Genomic DNA, 19,017 nt, shown 5'->3' with positions numbered 1-19,017 from the left:
TTTTAAATACTCAAATTTACCTGTATATATGCTATTTACAGGAAGTACAGATAAACACAAAGAAAAGGAAATATCTGTAATTCTAATGTACCATAAATCAATAACCACAGTTCCATAGTACCCAAGAAAATGGTTCTTTAAAAGATATACCTTAAATACAACAGAGAAAGGTTGAACATTATATATTTTCATGTAAGCACTAAAGAAAAACTGACATATTCAATTAATATTAGACAAAAATTTTATGTAAAGTATTACTAGAGATAAAAAATTCATAATGATAAAAGGGCTAATACATCAAAAACAGATAACAAATCTTAATTTATATATGCCTAGTACCAACCATTATATATATGTATATATATACACATATATATTAAAATGGACAGAACTAAGGAAGAAAATGGACAAATCTGTTAGAAGAGCAAGCAGACAAAAATATCAGTAAGAAAATAGAAGATTTAATATAGCTATTAATAAACTTGACTCAAACCAATTCTAATAACTGCATATATAGCTTCTTCTCGTGTGAACATAAGATATTTCTAAAATTGACCACATGCTAGAGTCATAAAGCAAATGTCAACAAAATTTTAAAGGAATGAAATAATACAAAGTACATTCTCTGTAGCGGAATTAAAGTAGAAATTGATATCAAAAAGATAACTAAAAAATCTCAAATGTTTGGAAATTAAGCCAAGCACTTCTAAGTCATCCAAAATTTCAACAAAAAATTATATAGTATCAGAAAAGCTGTGAATTAAATAGCAATACATTATGACATAAAAAACATGGGATAAAGCTAAAGTCATGCCTAGGGAAACATTTATGACCTAAAATACATATATTTGAAACAAGGAAAGGCTGAAAGTAACTTTTTTATACCAACAGCCACCATTAAGAAGGTAAAATATAGAAAACAAAAATAAAAAAGCAATTTGGAGGAAACAAACACTATTCAGTGGCGAAAACTTCAAAGATATTAATATCCCCGGAGAGATAAAAAAGAATATAGCATTCATGAAACAAGAATGGGAGGCTTTAAAAAAGAGACCATCCCAAGAGGAAAAAAAACAGAGCTGAAAGACAAAAGAATTTAAAAGGCACCCAACCTAGGAGATACAATATCCAAAACAAACAAACAAACAGGAATTATAGAGAGACCAGAGACGATGTTGGGATGAAAGTCAACAAAAGAATTCAATAAAATTTCCAAGGATGAAAAGATACAAGTTTCCAAATTAGAAGGGCCACTGAATGCATAACACAATTATTTTTTTAAATCCCATATCAAAAAACCCCAAAAAAACAAAACCCACATACCAAGTGGGTTTTCTTGTGAAAATAATCTTGTGAATTTCAGAACTCTGGGGACACACAGATGATTCTGCGTGTTTCAGAGAGGAAAAAACAAGTCACTAACAATAAAACGAGAGTCAGATAGCTCTGGATTTCTCAACAGCAACACCAGAAGCAAAAACAAAACAAAAACAAAAATCAAACACAGAGAAGCAATGTAGCAATGTCTTCAACATTCCTCTGAATTTAGCTGAACAATTAAACAAGTATGATGAAAGAAGGAAGATACTTTTAAAAAGGAAAAAAAAAAGGAAGATACTTTTAGACACTCCAGGACTTCAAAAATGTATATCCCAAGCAATCTTTTAGAAGAAACTTATGAATTGTGAGCTTCACCAAAACAAGAGAGTAAACCAAGAAAAGGGAAGACACAGAGGAGGAGAAAGAGGAGAGAGTTGAAGATAAACACAAGGTGGAATGATGAAGGTGGATCCCGGGTTAATAACATGCACCAGGTGTAGAGGACAACAGTCCAGACTGAAGCAATGTTACCGACTGAAGCAATGTTACCGAGACAGCCCTGAAGAGGGTTGCCGCCCTCCAATACCTGCTGCCTTTTTAATGGAGGACAGAATGCCTACTGAGCCTGGTTACTGCCTAGTGTTATCTATACTCAGCCTGTGTTGACCGTGCGCTAGTTAGCTGAGCCCCGCTTTCTTCCGCGTGCTCCACTACCTAGATCAATGGGAGATATGCAGAGAGTATGCTTCTAGTCAATGTATCTGAGTCTTGAGCATGTATCAGAATCACTGCAGGGCTTGTTAAAACACAGATTGTTGGGCCCTAACCCCAGAGATCCTTCTTAGTAGGTCTGGACTGAGACCTTAGACTTTCTTACAAAGAAAAAAAGAAAAGAAGGTTAAATATAAGCCACAACGAAGGATATTTTAAATACAAATATCCAAAAGATGGTGTAAAAAAATTCCTAATGTTAATGAGAAAACGAAGGCAGCAGTCCATGGGCAAAATAAAAAGGAAAAAACATAGAGGATATCCAAAAAGCCAAGAGATACCTGAAAAATTATTCAACCTCATTTTTAAGAAGAAAAATAAAAATGGCCATCACAATAAAAATATACTACACACCCATCAAAATGATGAAAAGGAACAATTTTCTTTGCATTTTGGCAAAGATGTGGAGAAATGATAACTCTCATACATGGCTGGAGGGATGCAAACCCTGGTACAACTGTGGAAACTGTTTAGTTTTCTACCCTAATGGAACCCGACTATATGCACATTCTCTGATCTAGCAATTCTGTTCCTGGGTATGTTCCTACCAGAAATCAACACATTTTTCTCACTGAAGATACATAGCAGGCACCCTTAACAGCTTAAAAAGGTTAAGAAACAACATACATATTTATCAACAATAGAAGAATAAGAAAATTGTGGTGTACTAATCGAATACTAGAGTATAAAACTGAAAGAATACTACATGCAACACAATGGATGACTCTCGCAAATGTAATGCTGAGCCAAAAAGACACAGAAGAGTAAATACTGCCCTGGTTGGTGTGGCTCAGTGGTCTGAGTGCCGGCCTGTGAACCAAAGGGTCACATGTTCAGGGCACATGCCTAGGTTGTGGGCCAGGTCCCCAGTAGAGGGCATGCCAGAGGCAACTGCACATTGCTGTTTTTCTCTCTTTCTCTCTCCCTCTCTAAAACTAAATAATAAATAAAATCTTTTTAAAAAAAGAGTAAATGTTGTATGATTCCATTGACAACTAATATAAAAAATGGCTATAGACACCTGTCCTAATAGAAGTCAGGATAGAGTTAACTTTAGAAGGGCGACGACTGGAAGAGGTCACAGGAATAGGAGGTCTGAGATGCTGGTAACCTTCAGCTTACTCTTTTGGGTGGGGTTATATGGGTGTATCACTTCAGGCATATTTATTGAGCTGTACCTTTATTATTTGTGTACTTTCCTCTTTTGTTATACATCTATAACATCACGTATACTTCTATAACATAACGTATACTTCTATAACATAATGCTTCACAAAAATATAAAGTAAAACATTAGAACTCACCAATTCATTTCGTTCATCTCCAAGCAAGGTATTCCTGTCTTCTAATTTTCTTATAGTGGCATTCAATTCAGCTATTCTCTTTTGATTTCTTCGCAAATCCTACACGTGACAGTTAAAATGGATACGTTGTCAACAACACTTTTCACAAAGTTTTGGAATACAGTTCATAACAGTAATAGGGGTAGGTCCTTTCATCTGGCTTATAAGGTGAGAGTAAAATGCTCTCTTATTTAGAGAGGAGCAAATATTTACCCTTTTTAAGCCCCTAATATTTATTACTTGGGATTAAGACCAAGTCTAGTTGAAACTGCATATGGACTTTAGGTGGCAGCTACTCCCTGGAGCCCCGACTCCAGGCAGGGGGAGATGTTTGGACGAGTTTATTAAATCTGTGAGCTGTGAACTCACAGCCATGTTGTGATTATATGAGGTTCAAGGAGCAGCCTTGTGTCGTGGCTACACATCGCTTCCCACAGTTTAGACAGCTGCCTTGCTATGAAACTTAGCCAAAAAAGGGATAAGAGCACCAGATAGAGATGGGATTTGTGAATTCCTGCATATTCATGGAGAAGAATGTCAGACCAAGGAGGTTGGTACATTACATTCACGTATAAAAGGAGTATTTTGACCAGAGCAACTGGCTTGCCAACTGGCATAATTGTCATAGATCATTTTACACACAGGAGTCATGGCTGAATTCAGTTCCATAGAGTCCACAGGACCATTATTATCATATGCTTGCAATTCCATTATCAACTTCCATTTTGATAGTGCTGTATTGTTGACAAGGCCGTTCCACACACATTACATCCCTAGATCACAATATGCTAGACGATTCAGCAGAACAAGTTAAGACTTGTGGAGGTCACAACTTGTTCAAGGTCTTGTGGCTAGTATCAACAGATCAATAGCTAATATGTATTAAATGCTAACTATGTGCCAGACACTGTTCAACATTTCACATATCATAGCTTCTAAACCTCAGACCAGCCTGTGCAGTACCACTATTTTTTCTCTTTTACAGATGAGCAAACTCTGAGCAGTGAAATGATTTTTCTAAGGTCACACCATAAATAGCAGATCCAGGATTTGAACTAAAGGGTCTGACTCTGGAGCCTATTCTCTTGACAATTATGCTATACGCTTGCAGGTAAGTGTCAGGGATAGAGCTAAGGTTTACATCTGCTAAATCCTAGAACTAAAATTTACATCTGTTAAATCCTAGTTCAGCAGTCTTTCCACCACCTACTGGGATAAAGATATTCTGAATACCAATTCATAAATTATTCATTACTTGGTTCTAAGTACTACTTTGGAACCTGTCTCTGTTCCTAAATAATTCATTTTCATCTTTTTAGCAGCTAAATAATTTGAAAGGTATAAGGTATGAAAGTCAACTATATATAAGCTGATTTCTACTGCTGTAATTCTGAGAATAATTTCTCATATAAAATGACGAACACCCACGGAAATAAGTGGTAAGTTTAATCAGACTAGAAGCATTCCGAGGATGACATAAATGCTTTAATCTTTTATAGTTACACATTTTGACCCCTGGAGGTGATCACCATCTTTACCAATTTCCAACCCAATTGTTCACACAAGGGAAAATTACCAGCCTTGGCAAGAGGCAAAGTCTTGTCATCTAATTTATGATTCTTTATAATAGGCTGAAGTTTGGAAAGGTATCGATGGCTCAAAAAATTCTATGAAGGATTTTTAAAGGATCTGTAATTCTCTTGTGATCTGCTAATGCAGTGTATACCACTTTGTTGTCTAGGAGTTTAGAAAACTTTGTTCCCAAGATACTAGCTGGTTTTATAGTAGGAGATAGCATTGATTTCTTTGTAGCAACGGGAAAAGAGCTTAAGTGAAAAGTAAAAGTTGGGAGCTAAATAAAAGATGACCCCTGTGTTCCCAGTTTCAACTTCAACTTCAACTAGGACAGACTCACGGGGCTGCTGCAGTGCTCGGAGCCGTCGCCCGCTCTCCCTGGGATTTCCCGTTTCGGGCTGCCCATGTTGCACTCCGCCTCCTTGACCAGGAAGAGTTGCTCATCCAAAGCCTCCTTCTGCAGCTGGAGTTTCTGAACGTAGCCTGTTTGCGTCTCTAGTTCTTTTTCCAGGGAAAAGATGATCCTGTCCTTGGCTTTGATTTCATCCATCTGAATTAAATGACACCCAGGACATTTTATTTAACAATGCTGTGAAGAAATGCATTTTTACAATGGCACGAGTTCAGCTGCCATTCTTTTTGCTGATTGCTATGGAAAAAGGCCAACGCTGTGTAATGAATGAAGGGCTAGCCTAGGCTAATTAGGTATCAAAAAGGGTAATTTCTTGTCTCTCTGGTAGATTCTGTGTAGATGCTTTGACTCAATATAGTGTTTGAAGTGGCCTGGGAGGGCTGACTATGCAAAGAAAAGATTCGCTTTAAAATGGGTTATTAGTGTTAATAAAAGTAGACACAAAGTATTTCACTACCGTGTTTCCTGGAACAACTTTCGACCCCACCTCCTCTTTGGAGGAATAGCCTTTGAGTTCAGTTCAAACAGCAGTAGCCACGAGGAGTAGGCCATTTGTAACGGAAGAAGCTGTAGACTTCCCAGGAGCCTAGTCTTTCCAAAGGCCAACATGCCTGCATTCAGGCTGTGCTCTGCAGTGAGGTCCTTTGGTGGTTCATGGCATCTGGCTCTTTCCATTCCTATCCATGTTTCAGGGCAGCTGATTCTTAGCCACCATTTTACCCTTATGGTCAGAAAACCATGGTTGGAACAAGAATAGGGATGGAATATACCAGATTATAGAGGCACTGTTTTCCCTCCTACACCTGTGGGATGTATTTATTGAATCCAACACCCATCACTGCTGAGCCTGGGCATGGCCTCAGGAATATTTCTCAACGAAAGGCCTGTAAGCATTCAATAGCAACTGTTCAGCGTTCCATTGGACTGAAACGTTTCGGCTGTCCCTGGATGAGGGCAAGTGGGATGAATGTCTGTAAATAACTTTTGAAGAAAGCATGGCCATGGGGTAAAACCTTCCTTCTCATTTCATTATATTCTGTGTGAATATTCAAATTGGAGGTAGAGAAAAGACTTTTGCTATAAGCAACATTATACTCTTCTCTTTATAAAGATGTCTCCTTTTAATAAGTCGCTTTGTATAAATCATTCTTTGCTGAGTTCCTTAGAACAGAAAAAAAAAACAAACCCCAAGAACTGTTACATAGTCACATATTTCCCATATGTAAATATCTTGAGTTGTTATGTTGCCTCCAAGTCACATGATGAAATTTTAAGTCAATTTTGGGTACCCACTGGGCTAAATTCTGTGATATCATCTGGTAACCTGGTGAGGCATTAAACACTGTCCTGTTACTTTGGGAACAAAAGCACACTGTCTTTAGTCTCTATCTCCTCATAGAAGATTAACTCCAATGTTATTCTTAACTGGGCAGCACACTGATTTGCCAGACCTGTCATCCAAGGTGTTATGACAGTTTACCATAGTTCCAGATACGCATGCTCCTAGTCGGTCTTGATGCACCCTACCCAGCTAAGTTTGCTGGAAAATCATTCCCTGACTGCTCACATGATCATCCTCATCCTCACCACCATCATAGCTGACATTTATTAATCTTTTACCACATTCACGACACTAAACTCAGAGCTCTACATACCTTACCTCATTTTGCTAACAATCCTTTTATGTAGGGTTCTGTCTTCACCATTTTAGAGATGATGACTGAGAATTCAAAGGGTTAACAAGGTCATAGTCATGTGGCTAATTGGTGAAGCCGGATCTGAAATTCCATCTTCTGATTTCAGAGCCCATTCTGTTAGATTCTATGCTATACTGACTCCAAGATTATTTCTAGCATTTCTCCAAGTGGTTCTCTACAGGATATACCAGTAATTAAATTACTATCGAGAAGGCTCTATTACACAGTGGTTTTAAGGATGGACTGTGGACTCTGAAAACCAAAATCTTCCACAGTTCTGTTCTTAGATGGGAATGGAATATATACATACATATACATATATCAGAATTCCCAGGGGAAATTTTCTTGACAGAACTGCTTCCGTTTCTTTCCCTTCCAGTTCCAAACATGGAGCTGGGGTGAGGTTAGAAACAGGATAAGAAGGTAAAAATGAAAAGTGCATCTGTATGACTGAAAATGTTTACCACGTTATTCCGTTTGCGCCCGATTTCTGAAGCACTCTTCAGGTAGCTTAGATTTTATATTGTTATTAAGAGGGATTTCACGTCTACTTCAGCAATATGCTGGTGGAAGAAAAATCATAGAAAAAACCCCTACACATCAACAAGTGGATGTACTTGCAGATTTTACATTGAAAACCATCAACAAACAAAAATATTTAATGTAAACCTTCCTTTGCATTTACCTACCTGCTGGCTCCAGAGTTCACAGATCTGATTCTTTTCTTTCTAGCCCCTGTTGTTTCAAAAACCAAAGGCAGAGCAGAGACCAGTATTTCTACACTGTGTTTGGTCTCTTTTTTCAACCAGTGCAACAGAATGAATAGCAGATAAAGAATTTGAAAAGTGTGGCAAAGGCACCATTTTACAATCACAATGTATTGCAGTACAAAGAAAATTGCACGTTTAGTTTTTCTTTTTAATGTTCTATGGTAACCACTTTTTACTTAAAACTGAAATCTGAGAGATGAAATCCAAGGAACATAATTAGAATTCTTAGAAAATAATTGCTTAGAATTAGCAGACACAAGAGGGAAAGTGTAACTTTTCCCAAGAATATAATTGTTCTTAGGGAAGTATAAAGTACATTAGAACAGGTGACAGTTAATTTGATAAACTATAACTAACATTAAACATGCTGAGTATATACACGTAAATGTTTTTTCTAAAATACTTAGACAAGGTCATTCTAGGACAGTAAAGCTTTTATACAATAATTATGTTTGTTTTATTTTAGACATAGTAAGAGACAGATGACTTTGGTCATGCCTATTTTTTAAAAAGACCAAACTCTATAGGGGTTGAAGTAAGTCTTTGAACTTGATAATAGCATATTTAGGAATAAGCTGCTTAGGAATGACATCCAATTGAGGACTTGTAATGACCCTTGTTTATTTGGGGGAAAAATGTATTTTAAAACTGACTGGGAATTTTATAGTTCTATTTCTTTCTTTCAGAGACAGTTCCTAGAAAGAAGACCAGTGAATCATGGAGGACGTTCCCAGTAGCTGCCCCTTTCAGACATCTTGAAAGCCACAGAATTGTTTCTCAGCCCTGTAAAAACCCAATTCCATTTTCATAAATAGAAAGGACAGGAAAGCATGCTGCTTTTGGATAAGCTCATAATTTAGAACACTTCTACAGAATCTAAGGAAATAGGAGTTACTGACTAGGTACTCTCCACGTGTATCGGGCTGGAAGAATCTAGTTTTTATGAGAAAAGTGATGTAAAATCTTTTACATTTTATGACTGTCTGTCTGTCTGTCTGCCTGCCTGCCTACCTGCTGATCGACCGACCTATCTTATATTTTGGTAAGAACAGAAGACAAAGGGTGGGCGTATAAACCGCTCGTGAGAAACATCTGGAAAAGCAAAGCCATGGTGCTCTGAACCCTGCTAAGAAAATGGTTCTGCCCTGGGTTACTGACCAGCCTCCGAATGTCCCGCTCGGACTCCCACTTGATCTTGGAGATGGCTTCCTGGTGGGACTGATGCTCACTCCTCAGGTCCCCGGCCTTGATTTTATCCGCTTGGATCATATTGCTTAAAGCCTCGTCCACCTGCTTCTTGGCCGTTTTCAGGTCCGCAATTTCCTGTAGGAGCTTAAGGCGCTCCGCGTCAAACAGTTTCCGGGCCTCCTCCCGGGCCTCAATGGTGAGCGCTGTCCTTACTTTGTCGCTGCTGCCGTCCCGGAGGGCACACAGAGCCGACTTGAGCCTCTGGATCTCCCCATCCCGCACCTTCACTGTCCTTGCCATTTCCTGCTCGTGCTGCTTGATGAGATTCTCCCTCACGGCCTGCAGCTCCTTCATCTTCTCCTCGTGGAGCTTGGCTTTGAGTTCTGTCACCAGGACCGTGTGCTTGCGCTGTTCCAGCTCACGGATCCTCTTCGCTTCTTGAGTCTTTTCTCTTTCAAGCTTAGATACCTAAAGGCAGAAAGGGGAAAGGATAAAAGAGATGAGCCTCAAAGGACAGGGGTGCTCCAAGGCGGGCTTTGCAGGCGAGGCCCCTGTGATCGCCTAAGTCCTTATTTCTTTTCAAATTCCAGGGCTCCGTGTGCTCAGAGGGAAGGGAACCACAAGCTTTAAAGCTGGGAATACAGTGTGTAAGAGGGGGAAATACCTCAGGATGCTTATATGACTTTGCTCAGACAAGTATTTGACGAGCCGGGGCCTTTCTATTCAATGTGCGGTCTGCAGACAAGTAGCAGAGGCATCACCCAGAGACTCGTCAGAAGTGCAGAGTCTAGGGCTCCACCCAGACCTACGAGTCAGAATGTGCATTTTACCAAGTCCCCAGGTGACTGGTATGCACAGTGGAACTAGGAAGCGGTGCTATCATGGTTTTCACCTTGGTAGAGAGGAGTTCCAAGCAGACCACCTAGAGAGTTTTTCGGACTGTGCATCTCTAGCTGGGTCCAACTGATAAATGTGGGTGTCTTGAGATAGTTCATAGTTCATTAGGACCAGACTAATAAATTGCGGCAATTGCAGCTTGAAAAAGCCTCGTGACTCCTGTTCTACCATCTCCTGCCCCCACCGTGTGTCTGCTGCCTATCATTGTTCCTCTCTATCGTGTCCACGTACGTACATACACACCGACCTGGAGCAAGGGAAGAATCGGGCAGCCCGGGAGCAACATCTACTTGACTGAGATTGAGCCTCTGCCATTTGTAGAACTGGAAGGTTTCATAAAATAATTGTTAAGAGGCTTTTCAGCTGAAAAATGTTAAGATTCAAACTCCTTATTGAAACTACTGTTAAGACAATGTAAAGTGAGATTTCACTTACCTTCACAGTTTATCTACCTTCAGCTAGAACAGAGTTTTCTAAGTCCAGATGACATTTTATGACTATTTTATTTTAAAGACATAGCGATTATTCCCATGCTCGCTATTCTAAAGAACCCAGGGCCCCTGGAGGCTTGGCAAAATAAACAGGCAGGCATCCTCAAACGCCTGTCCTTCGATCTTGCCTCCAGTTTAGACGAAGGTCCCTTCCCAGATGCCTCTGACCTCACGTGCTCTAGAGCTGGACTGTCCGACATGGTGGCCCCCGGCCACACTGAGCACTTGGGATATGGCAAGCCTGAAGACCTGGCCTAAGTGTAAAAGACATGCTAGATTTTGAAGACTTAGTGTAGGTAAAGAATGTAAAATATTTCATTAAAAATGTTTATATTAATTACATCTCACAATTTTAATATTTGGGGCAAATGAAGTTAAATAAAGTATATTATTAAAAGTAATTGTTTTTACTTTTAAAATTCTGGTTGCAAGAAATTTTAACATCACATCTACAGCTTGCATTACACGTATATATTTCTCTCAGGCAGCACAGCTCCGGCATCCTGGGAGGTTCACTTAATGAACCCAGCTGTCCCCACACTACTGGTGATATTCTCTGAGCAGAGCGGGTATTTTTGGTAGAATCATTCTCATCTGATTGATGTGCCTGCTCAAAAGTCACCCACGGTTCCTTTACATTGTGGAATAAACTTCCAACTATTTGCTTCACCTTTCCAGCTCTCAGAAGGTTTGGTTGGACTTCCATGTCTAGAGTCTTCCTATCCAGGGACATGGGAGTATGATATTGTGCACACGCGCCCTGATTTTCTGTACCTGTGCACGTGCAGTTTCCCCTTTCTGACCTGCCTTTCCCTCCTTTGGGAATCCGCCCATTCTGCATGGCCCACCTAGAGTCACCCTCTGCAGTCATACCACCCTTGATCGCCAAGGACAAAACTCATTTCTCCTGCCTTTGTCTTACAAGTGTACCTTGGTATCACCTCCTTACTTGTCCTGTCCACATTCTGCGTTATGCTATGGTTTTTTATACACTTGTCTGTCCTCACCACCTCCTCTCCTATCTCTACCCAGACTGGAAACTTCTAGAGGTTGCCAATGAGCCTTGTTCATCTTTCTCTACCCAACGGTTGCCAGCATAACACATCAGAAGAAGCCAAAAAGAGTGTGTGGGAATAAAGAATGGATTCCAATGTGTTTCCCTGGCTAGCCACCTAATGAGAGGCAAGAACAGTATGTCCTGTCATACAGTTTAGAGAATACAGGCTTCTAGGGTTACCCAAAGCAACCCCTTACCTACCCCTTCCCTGTATAAAGCAAGAATAAAGCAAAACACCTCTAACATATAAGAATGTCTACTTGCCCTCTGCTTGATGTTTCTCTCAATGCTTCAGATACGGACAACCTAAATCTTAATCCCCATTTTCCTAGAATGAATTGAAGTGGCTATCTTCTGGCTCATGAGTGGGTCAAACTACAGCCCATGGGTCAAATCTTTCCTGCCCCCCATTTTTGTGAATAAAGTTTTATTGGAACACAGCCATGCCTATTCATTTACCAGTTGTCTATGGTTGCTTTCAGGCTACAGGAAGAGTTGAGTAGTCTTAGAGAGACTGTCTTACAACACCTAAGATATTAACTATTTGGCCTGTACAGAAAAAGTTTGCTAATTCCTCAACTAGATAAAAAAGAAATCTCTTGGAAACGGGGTTCTTTTACTGATTTAGAAACTGATAAATTACCTTCCATCTAGGACCTTGTAATGTTAAGGTTAGCTCAAATAATAGGAAATCACTCATCTTTTATTTCAGCAGGATGTTTTTGCATTAGGCATTGGGAATAGCATCATGACCACAAGGGCTGGTATCATGTTACTAAAGGAAATTTTAGCTTTTCTTCCTAGAATAATGAGAAACTCTAGTAAAATGGACAAAGGAGAAGAAAATCTGAGTTTGTATTTCAGTTTAACCATCTGCTATACCTAACTCAGAAAGTTGCTTTAGCCTTTCTTAGGGAGGATCTCTGATTATACTTTAAAAAACCTATAAAAGGGTTACTTTTAGGAGTAAATTAGATAAGGCATGGGAAAGTAGCTTGAACTATAAAGTACTATGAAATGTAAGGTATTATTATTGGATATAAAAGACAGTTGTAATCTAAAATTATTTAGTCAAACCTTTGTAGGTACTTTAGATTTTATCACTTTGTAATTCATTTCTCTCAAATTATAAACACTGATCTTTCATGTGTAGACTGTAGAGATAAAAAAGGAAAAAACTATGAAAATGCAGATGCATGGAAAATACATGGGTTGGAAAAAGTAGGTTTGCAGTTGTGAGTAGGAGAAACACAGAATTTATTCTTGAATCACTATTGCATTAATTATCATATTATTTGTTTGTATTAGTTGCTGTCTTCTTATTGTTATTATTTTGTATCCTTACTTAGGATTTCTCTTCTAGGTAATGATGGGTGATAATTTAACCTACTTTTGCCCACCCACGTGTATTCTAGATTGAAGACAAAAACAAATACAAGCAAACATTGGCCTTATTGCCCATCACTTAAATGAATCCATAGAACCCAAACAAAATTCAAAGGCACTGAATTACATTTGGCACTGATTTTTGGTTGTCATGGAAACTGGCAGGGGGTATTTTTGGTAGAATTTCTAGTTATGACTTTTTAAAAGCTTGAGAGGAGTGTTTTACTATGAAGGAGATACAAAGGCTGTGACTGCCATTTGGTTTAAAAGAAACAAAACAAATTTTGTAGTAAAATCATTTTCTGAAAATTATTTGCAGCCCATATTGCACCAATAAGAAAACAGATCTTAATGTAAATTGTAAGAATGAGTATACGAAAAGATTCCTGTGTAACTGAAAAAGTATGAAGATGACAATCCTTTGAAATAGACGAAACATGTAGTGGAAGAATCAATTTTGAGTAGTGGACATGTTTTGTGGAGAAAAATTTCAGCTGGATTATCTAATAGCATTGCTCTGAGTCAGGCACCTTCCTTTTCTAAAGTCTATACACATTTCAGTACATTTAAGCTGCTCACAGCTCTGTGATGTGGGTAGTATTCGTTTCACGTGAATATCAGGTGAGAAAAGTGAGGACAAGTCTCCACGTAAGTGTGACGTAAAGAGGCCGACTAGAGCCCAGCGCGGGCCAGGAGCTGGGTCTGGGTCAGAGCTCAGACCTCCTCGTTTGCTCTGAAGCCCTGGGTGGCCACTTCGCCTCTTGGCCCCAGTGTTCTCTTCTGTCAACAAGGATTGGCGCTATTCTCACAGAGTTGCAAGAACTGACTCGGAAAGGCAGGCAGGTGCCTTTCCTGACTTTGGAAGAGATGGACCACCTGGAAGATGAATAATTATTAACGGCAGATATTATATTTGGTAGATGTTACAATATTAATTTTGATAAATATTGCTATGCAATGCTGCGTAAGTGCCAACACCATACATATCCATATCTGTATTATTGTGATAAGTCTAACATTAGTGTTATTGTGGTAAAACTTTAACAACCATTTTCCTACTATAAGTAGATGTTCAATGGTAGAATTGGGTCTCCTCAGGATGTATTGAGTTCCTTGACACTGATGGCATCCAACTTTAACTTGGAAGCCACTTGGATGCCGTGCAGACAGGAGGAATGGGTTGGGACAGGGCAAGAGATTGAGCCCTGAACAGGTTTTGAACGATGCGGCTCCCAAATCCCTTCTGCTGAGAGGTTTTATGAAAAAAATAATCATTAGGGGAATCTGATCTTAGTGGGGAAAGCTAACATTAAAATTCCCGACTACTTCCCACAGGCCTCACCCGTATTTTCCCCTTCTGTCCGATTCCAATCTGGCCTTTGCAAAATGCCAGCGTAAATTCTGCCAAGATCAAGACGGCTGTGATATGAGCACTCATGTGGGCTTAGAAATCTAGGATTAAAAATTGGACAGTCCCGTCAAAGGTAAGGAGGGCCACGAGGTTATCAGTGCAAGACAAGCGAACAAAAGCTTTGGCTTGTGTCATCCGTGTCGGACCTTGCTGGAGGTCTAAAGTCAGGGCAGGCAGGTGGGGGTTGTCACGGGCCCCACGTAAATCTCAAACAGGAGAGGTGAAGGAGGGAATGGGCAGGTCACTTCTACAGGAAATTTTATACAACCTGGGGAAGCACACAGATTCCAGTTTTTCATTTCTTGATTTTAGCCACTTAGGCTTCCTGAGAACAAAACTAAAGATACAAAAAGCCAGTGATATTGTACCCCAAACGTGGACCCTGAACCTGGAGGCTCTGAAGCACTCAGTGAAGTCAGAGACGACAGCTTGTTTTCTGAGAGAGCCCTGCCGGGAACAGGGCACGGTGGAATCAGGCGTTCAGCATGAACTCCACCAAGGCAGCATTCCCTTGCTGGCTCCTCCGCTCGTGTGCCACTGGGAGCAAATGAGTTAAAGGGTTTGAAATCCATTGCTGCCTCAGTGAAATCAGACTAGTCCTTGCAGCCCCTTGCCCCAGTCTCACGCTGGGACTGCGAAAATGCCGTGCAGTCCCTGAAGGGCCATTCCCGTGGTGGAAACTCCTGTTTGAAGCTGCCTCCTCGCAGACCCTGCACCCCAAGCCTGCTGCTCCCTGCCATTGAGCCTTCATCCCCTGCAGCCATGGGCTGCCTCTGAGGGAGACTGGGAAGCCAGGGGACCGAGGGGCTGAGTTTCACCTCCCACAGCGATTCCTGGTGTGTTCACAAACCTCAGCAGCACTGTGAGGACGGCGGCCTCACAGTGTCCAATCGGAGACGATCAGAGGAAACTACTGCAGCTTAATGGCTCAGGATGCTGGTCCAAGGACCAGACAGACCTACGTGGAAATCCTCTTCCCCCCAGAGCCTGGGGTTTCCCACCTAAGCAATGTCATGGTGCTTTGGGAAAGTTTTTAAAGGGACTGTGAGAATTCACTCAGCAAGTAGCACTGTGCACCTCCTCCATGCCAGGCAGTGCTATAAGCACCGTGATACCCGACTTAGGAGACCTGACTTAGGGGAACTTTAGCAGACATGATCTTTTCCCCACAGAGGTGCACGTGGTATTGGGGTGGGGGCGGCAGGCACTGAACAAGCAAGTAAACAAACCAGGTACCCGCAGACAGTATGGCGTTCTATGCTAAAAACCTAGCAGGATGATATGGTAGAGCAGATGGAAGCAGCACAGCAGTGTTATCTACACTGGGTGGTCAGGAGTCTGACAGCTGGAGAGTCCTGAGCACCATCTGGATGGAGGAAGAGCTGGAGCAGACAGGGGCCTCTCCTGACGAATCCCTGCTGTTATGAAAGGACCTTTGCTCTTCTACTTCATCCAGTCCACTCGTTTTATAAATGTGAAAATGTGGGCCCAGAAAGGACACGGGCATCTGGCACAAAGGTCCCACGTTGTGCCCTTCCTCCCCACCACAGGGCCTCCTTAGGCCCACCGCCTAGCCCTTGTGCCTGGGTGCAGTGAAAGTGACCTACTTCTCTGAATATTTATTCCTAGGAGTGCTTGGCAAATCTTTTAGATAATTTCTACTCAGCAGAAGTTGACTGCATCTAATACTTCTGTTTCACTTCCCTGTGGTGGAAATATACACATCTACGGGGGGAGGATCTGCGTGTGCTCCCACTGGTTTCTCTATTTCAAGTTTGCAGAATAGTGGAAAAAAACAGTTCTAACAGTCTCTTGTTCTCTGCCTAAGGTTTTTAGGTTTTTCCAGAATTCCAAGTTTTTCAGAGCATGGGCTTTGCAAAAACATGGAAACAACCTAAGTGTCCATCGAAGGATGAATGAAGAAAATGTCACACACACACACACACACACACACACACACACACACAGAGGAATATTATTTAGTCATAAAAAGGAAGGAAGTTCTGCCATTGGTGATAACATGGATGAACCTGAAGGGCATTACGCTAAGTGAAATAAGTCAGACCGAGGAGAATGAATATTGTAGAATCCCATGTATATGTGGAATCTAAAAAACCAAACTCATAGAAACAGGGATCAGATTTGTGACTGCCAGAGGTGGGACATAGTGGTTGAGGGGAATGGGTGACTATAGTTAACACTGTATTGTATATATGAAAGTTGCAAAGATAGATTTTAAAAGTTCTCATCACAAGAAAAAAAATTAACCATGTGAGTTGATGAATGTTAACTAAACTTACTGTGGTGATGATTTTGCAATATATGCACATATCAAATCATTCTGTTATACAACTTAAAGTTATATGATATTATATGTCAATTATATCTCAGTGAAACTGGGGAAAAACATATCAAATAAAAAAGAGCATAGTCTTTGGTGAAGAGGGGAGGAGAGCTCCACCTCTGTCCCCTACCAGCACGTGACTCTGCTAGGTGGGTTGCTTTACCTCCCTGAGCGTGAGTTTCCTCATCTATAAAATGGGGGTAACGACACTGCCACCTCGGAGGGTGGTAGTGAAGAGGCAATGCGATAATGAATTAAAATACCTAACATGCTTGACACTAACTGCACACACACAGACACACATACACACACACACACACACCTCCCCCCCGCCCCCCATGAAGTAGACACCACTCTTCTTCCATTCGGCAGACAAGGAAAGGAAAATACTGCAGGACTTCATGACCTGCTCAGGGTCACTTGGGTGCTCAGGGAAAAGAGCTGGGCTTGTGCCAGGAGAAACTGTGTCTACTATAGCGTGACAGACAGTAAACATTCAGCGAAGTGTAACTACTTCCATCATCAGCCCAAAGCATCTATGACTCTGCTCTCTACACAATGTGCTCTGTAAATGTCAACGGGATGATTTGTCTTCCTGGAAAAATAAGTAATGCCCCATCGCCCCCAAAGGTTTCTACCCAAACTAGTCTATTCCCCAGGAGCCAAACTGTCATTTTATCACCAGCGTCTCGGAACCAAACTGAGAGTGTGCGTCCACATCTTGGCATTGTTCATATTCTCTCTCTTAACGCCTGGGCCTTGGAAGCACAATCCTATTTATTTTAATAAAACTGCTTTATGACTTGTTTGCCCTCTAAATTCCCTTTGTTCTTCGGGGAAGGCTGCTGACAGGCGGTGAGGCTTTGCTTTAGCCCCTGTGCTGGGGTTGTAATTAACTGCCAAGGAGAGGGGACAGGAAGGCAGCCTGTAGGGGGAGGACAGGGCAGTGCTTTTATTTGGGATGCTGCCTTCCAGTCTCTTGTCAGAGGAAGGGAACAGTACGTGGACGTTCCCCACTTAGACTCCAGTGCCAGGTCCGGGATAAACAGCCAGCCTTGTCCAGCCTCCCATTACCCCTTTGAAGAGACTTGAATGTGTAGAACATTGGCAGCGGAGGGGTCCTCTGGGGCCCTGCCTCTGAAATCTCCTGAGTTTGTTCTCTGTAAATCCGTGGCAGTTGATGGTTACCTGTCTCTGGGCCAACAGGCCTCCACCTACGAATGCAGTGTGTGCTCCAGCCGTTAGTACAATTAAAGGAGGCTGATCTCTTGAAATGTTCCATTGCCCCAGGGAAAGTTAAAGCCGAGGACGTGTTCAGAGGCTGTCGGACAGGGGAGGACTCTTAAAGTGGAGTGTTTGTCAAGACAAAGGTAGACAGTCACCTGCGTGGGGACTGTCTGGACTGTTTGTTGGAATTGTCAGTCCTGGTCCTCACCCCACCTATTTCATTAGAATCCTTCAAATGTCCAAGGGTCCTGATTTTTAATGTGTTCCCCTAGGTGATTCCAAGGCACAGTGACGCTTGAGAGACACAGACTGGAGGATAGATTCAGTCATCTGAATTGCAGATCAAGACCCAGAGGCACCTTAAATTTGTCCCCGAGGAGAAACAAGCAAACAAACAAAAAACCCTTGGTCTTCTGACTCACAAACACATTAAAAAAACAAAACAAAACAACATCATATTCCTTTTACCTTCATAGAAACTAAAAAATTTCCTTCACAAATCTTACACTGGACTCTGTTTATCCAAGGTGGAGGTTTTGCTGAGACAGGAGGCAAAAGGCTTTGGGCGACCTCGTATTTATTAGAATTGGGGGAAAACAGCTAATTAAAATTTAATAGAAATGTCAAGGAAGAAGAAGTAGATAAAATAGAAGGGTATTTGTTGGTTTATGATGTACAGTTTGATCAAAAACATTTTCTACTATATGAAGAATTTTCTCGATATGCCAACTTAGTGTGGACATGGCCGTGTCCAGTGTGCAGGGAGCAGGCATGTCTTACTGCATGTTGGAGATTTCAAAGCGTTTTCCTGTCCATAACTCAATCAAAAAATATATATTGAGCTTTTCCATTCTGGATATTTCTTTGGGCTTTAGGGATAGACAGGTACATTAAGTCTTTGCTTTCACAGAGACTGTACTTGACTGGGGAGCGATAAGCACTAAACATGTAAATAAATAAATATATAATTTCCTATGAAATGAATCAAGAGTGGCCAGGCTGTGGGGAGTAACGGGGCATGCTCTGTGTCGGAGACTGGTCAGATGAATGACTGCAGCTGACACCGGAAGGAGGCGAGGAGGGAGCGTGGAGCTGACTGGAGGAGGAACAAGAGCAAAGGCCCTCAGT

At 41.1% G+C, this 19,017-nt stretch overlaps 1 protein-coding gene across 2 annotated transcripts in view; it reads right to left on the bottom strand.

Annotated features, from left to right (window-relative positions):
- JAKMIP2 (janus kinase and microtubule interacting protein 2) overlaps positions 1 to 19,017 on the bottom strand; it is a 134,737-nt gene that overhangs the window by 40,871 nt on the left and 74,849 nt on the right. For both annotated transcript variants that reach the window (XM_054568221.1, XM_054568222.1), the window contains exons 3-5: positions 9,047 to 9,544; positions 5,350 to 5,559; positions 3,396 to 3,494 (exon numbers count right to left, since the gene is read on the bottom strand). In XM_054568221.1, the coding sequence (XP_054424196.1) occupies positions 3,396 to 3,494; positions 5,350 to 5,559; positions 9,047 to 9,544 (807 nt within the window). The remainder of the gene's footprint in view (positions 1 to 3,395; positions 3,495 to 5,349; positions 5,560 to 9,046; positions 9,545 to 19,017) is intronic.

This window comes from Pteronotus mesoamericanus, unplaced genomic scaffold, assembly GCF_021234165.1.
Source record: "Pteronotus mesoamericanus isolate MK-2021 breed Mesoamerican mustached bat unplaced genomic scaffold, CSHL_Meso_final contig_2, whole genome shotgun sequence".
Classification (NCBI taxonomy): Eukaryota; Metazoa; Chordata; class Mammalia; order Chiroptera; family Mormoopidae; genus Pteronotus; species Pteronotus mesoamericanus.
Note: the sequence above shows the minus strand (reverse complement) of the source record. Positions and strands in the feature narration are given on the sequence as shown.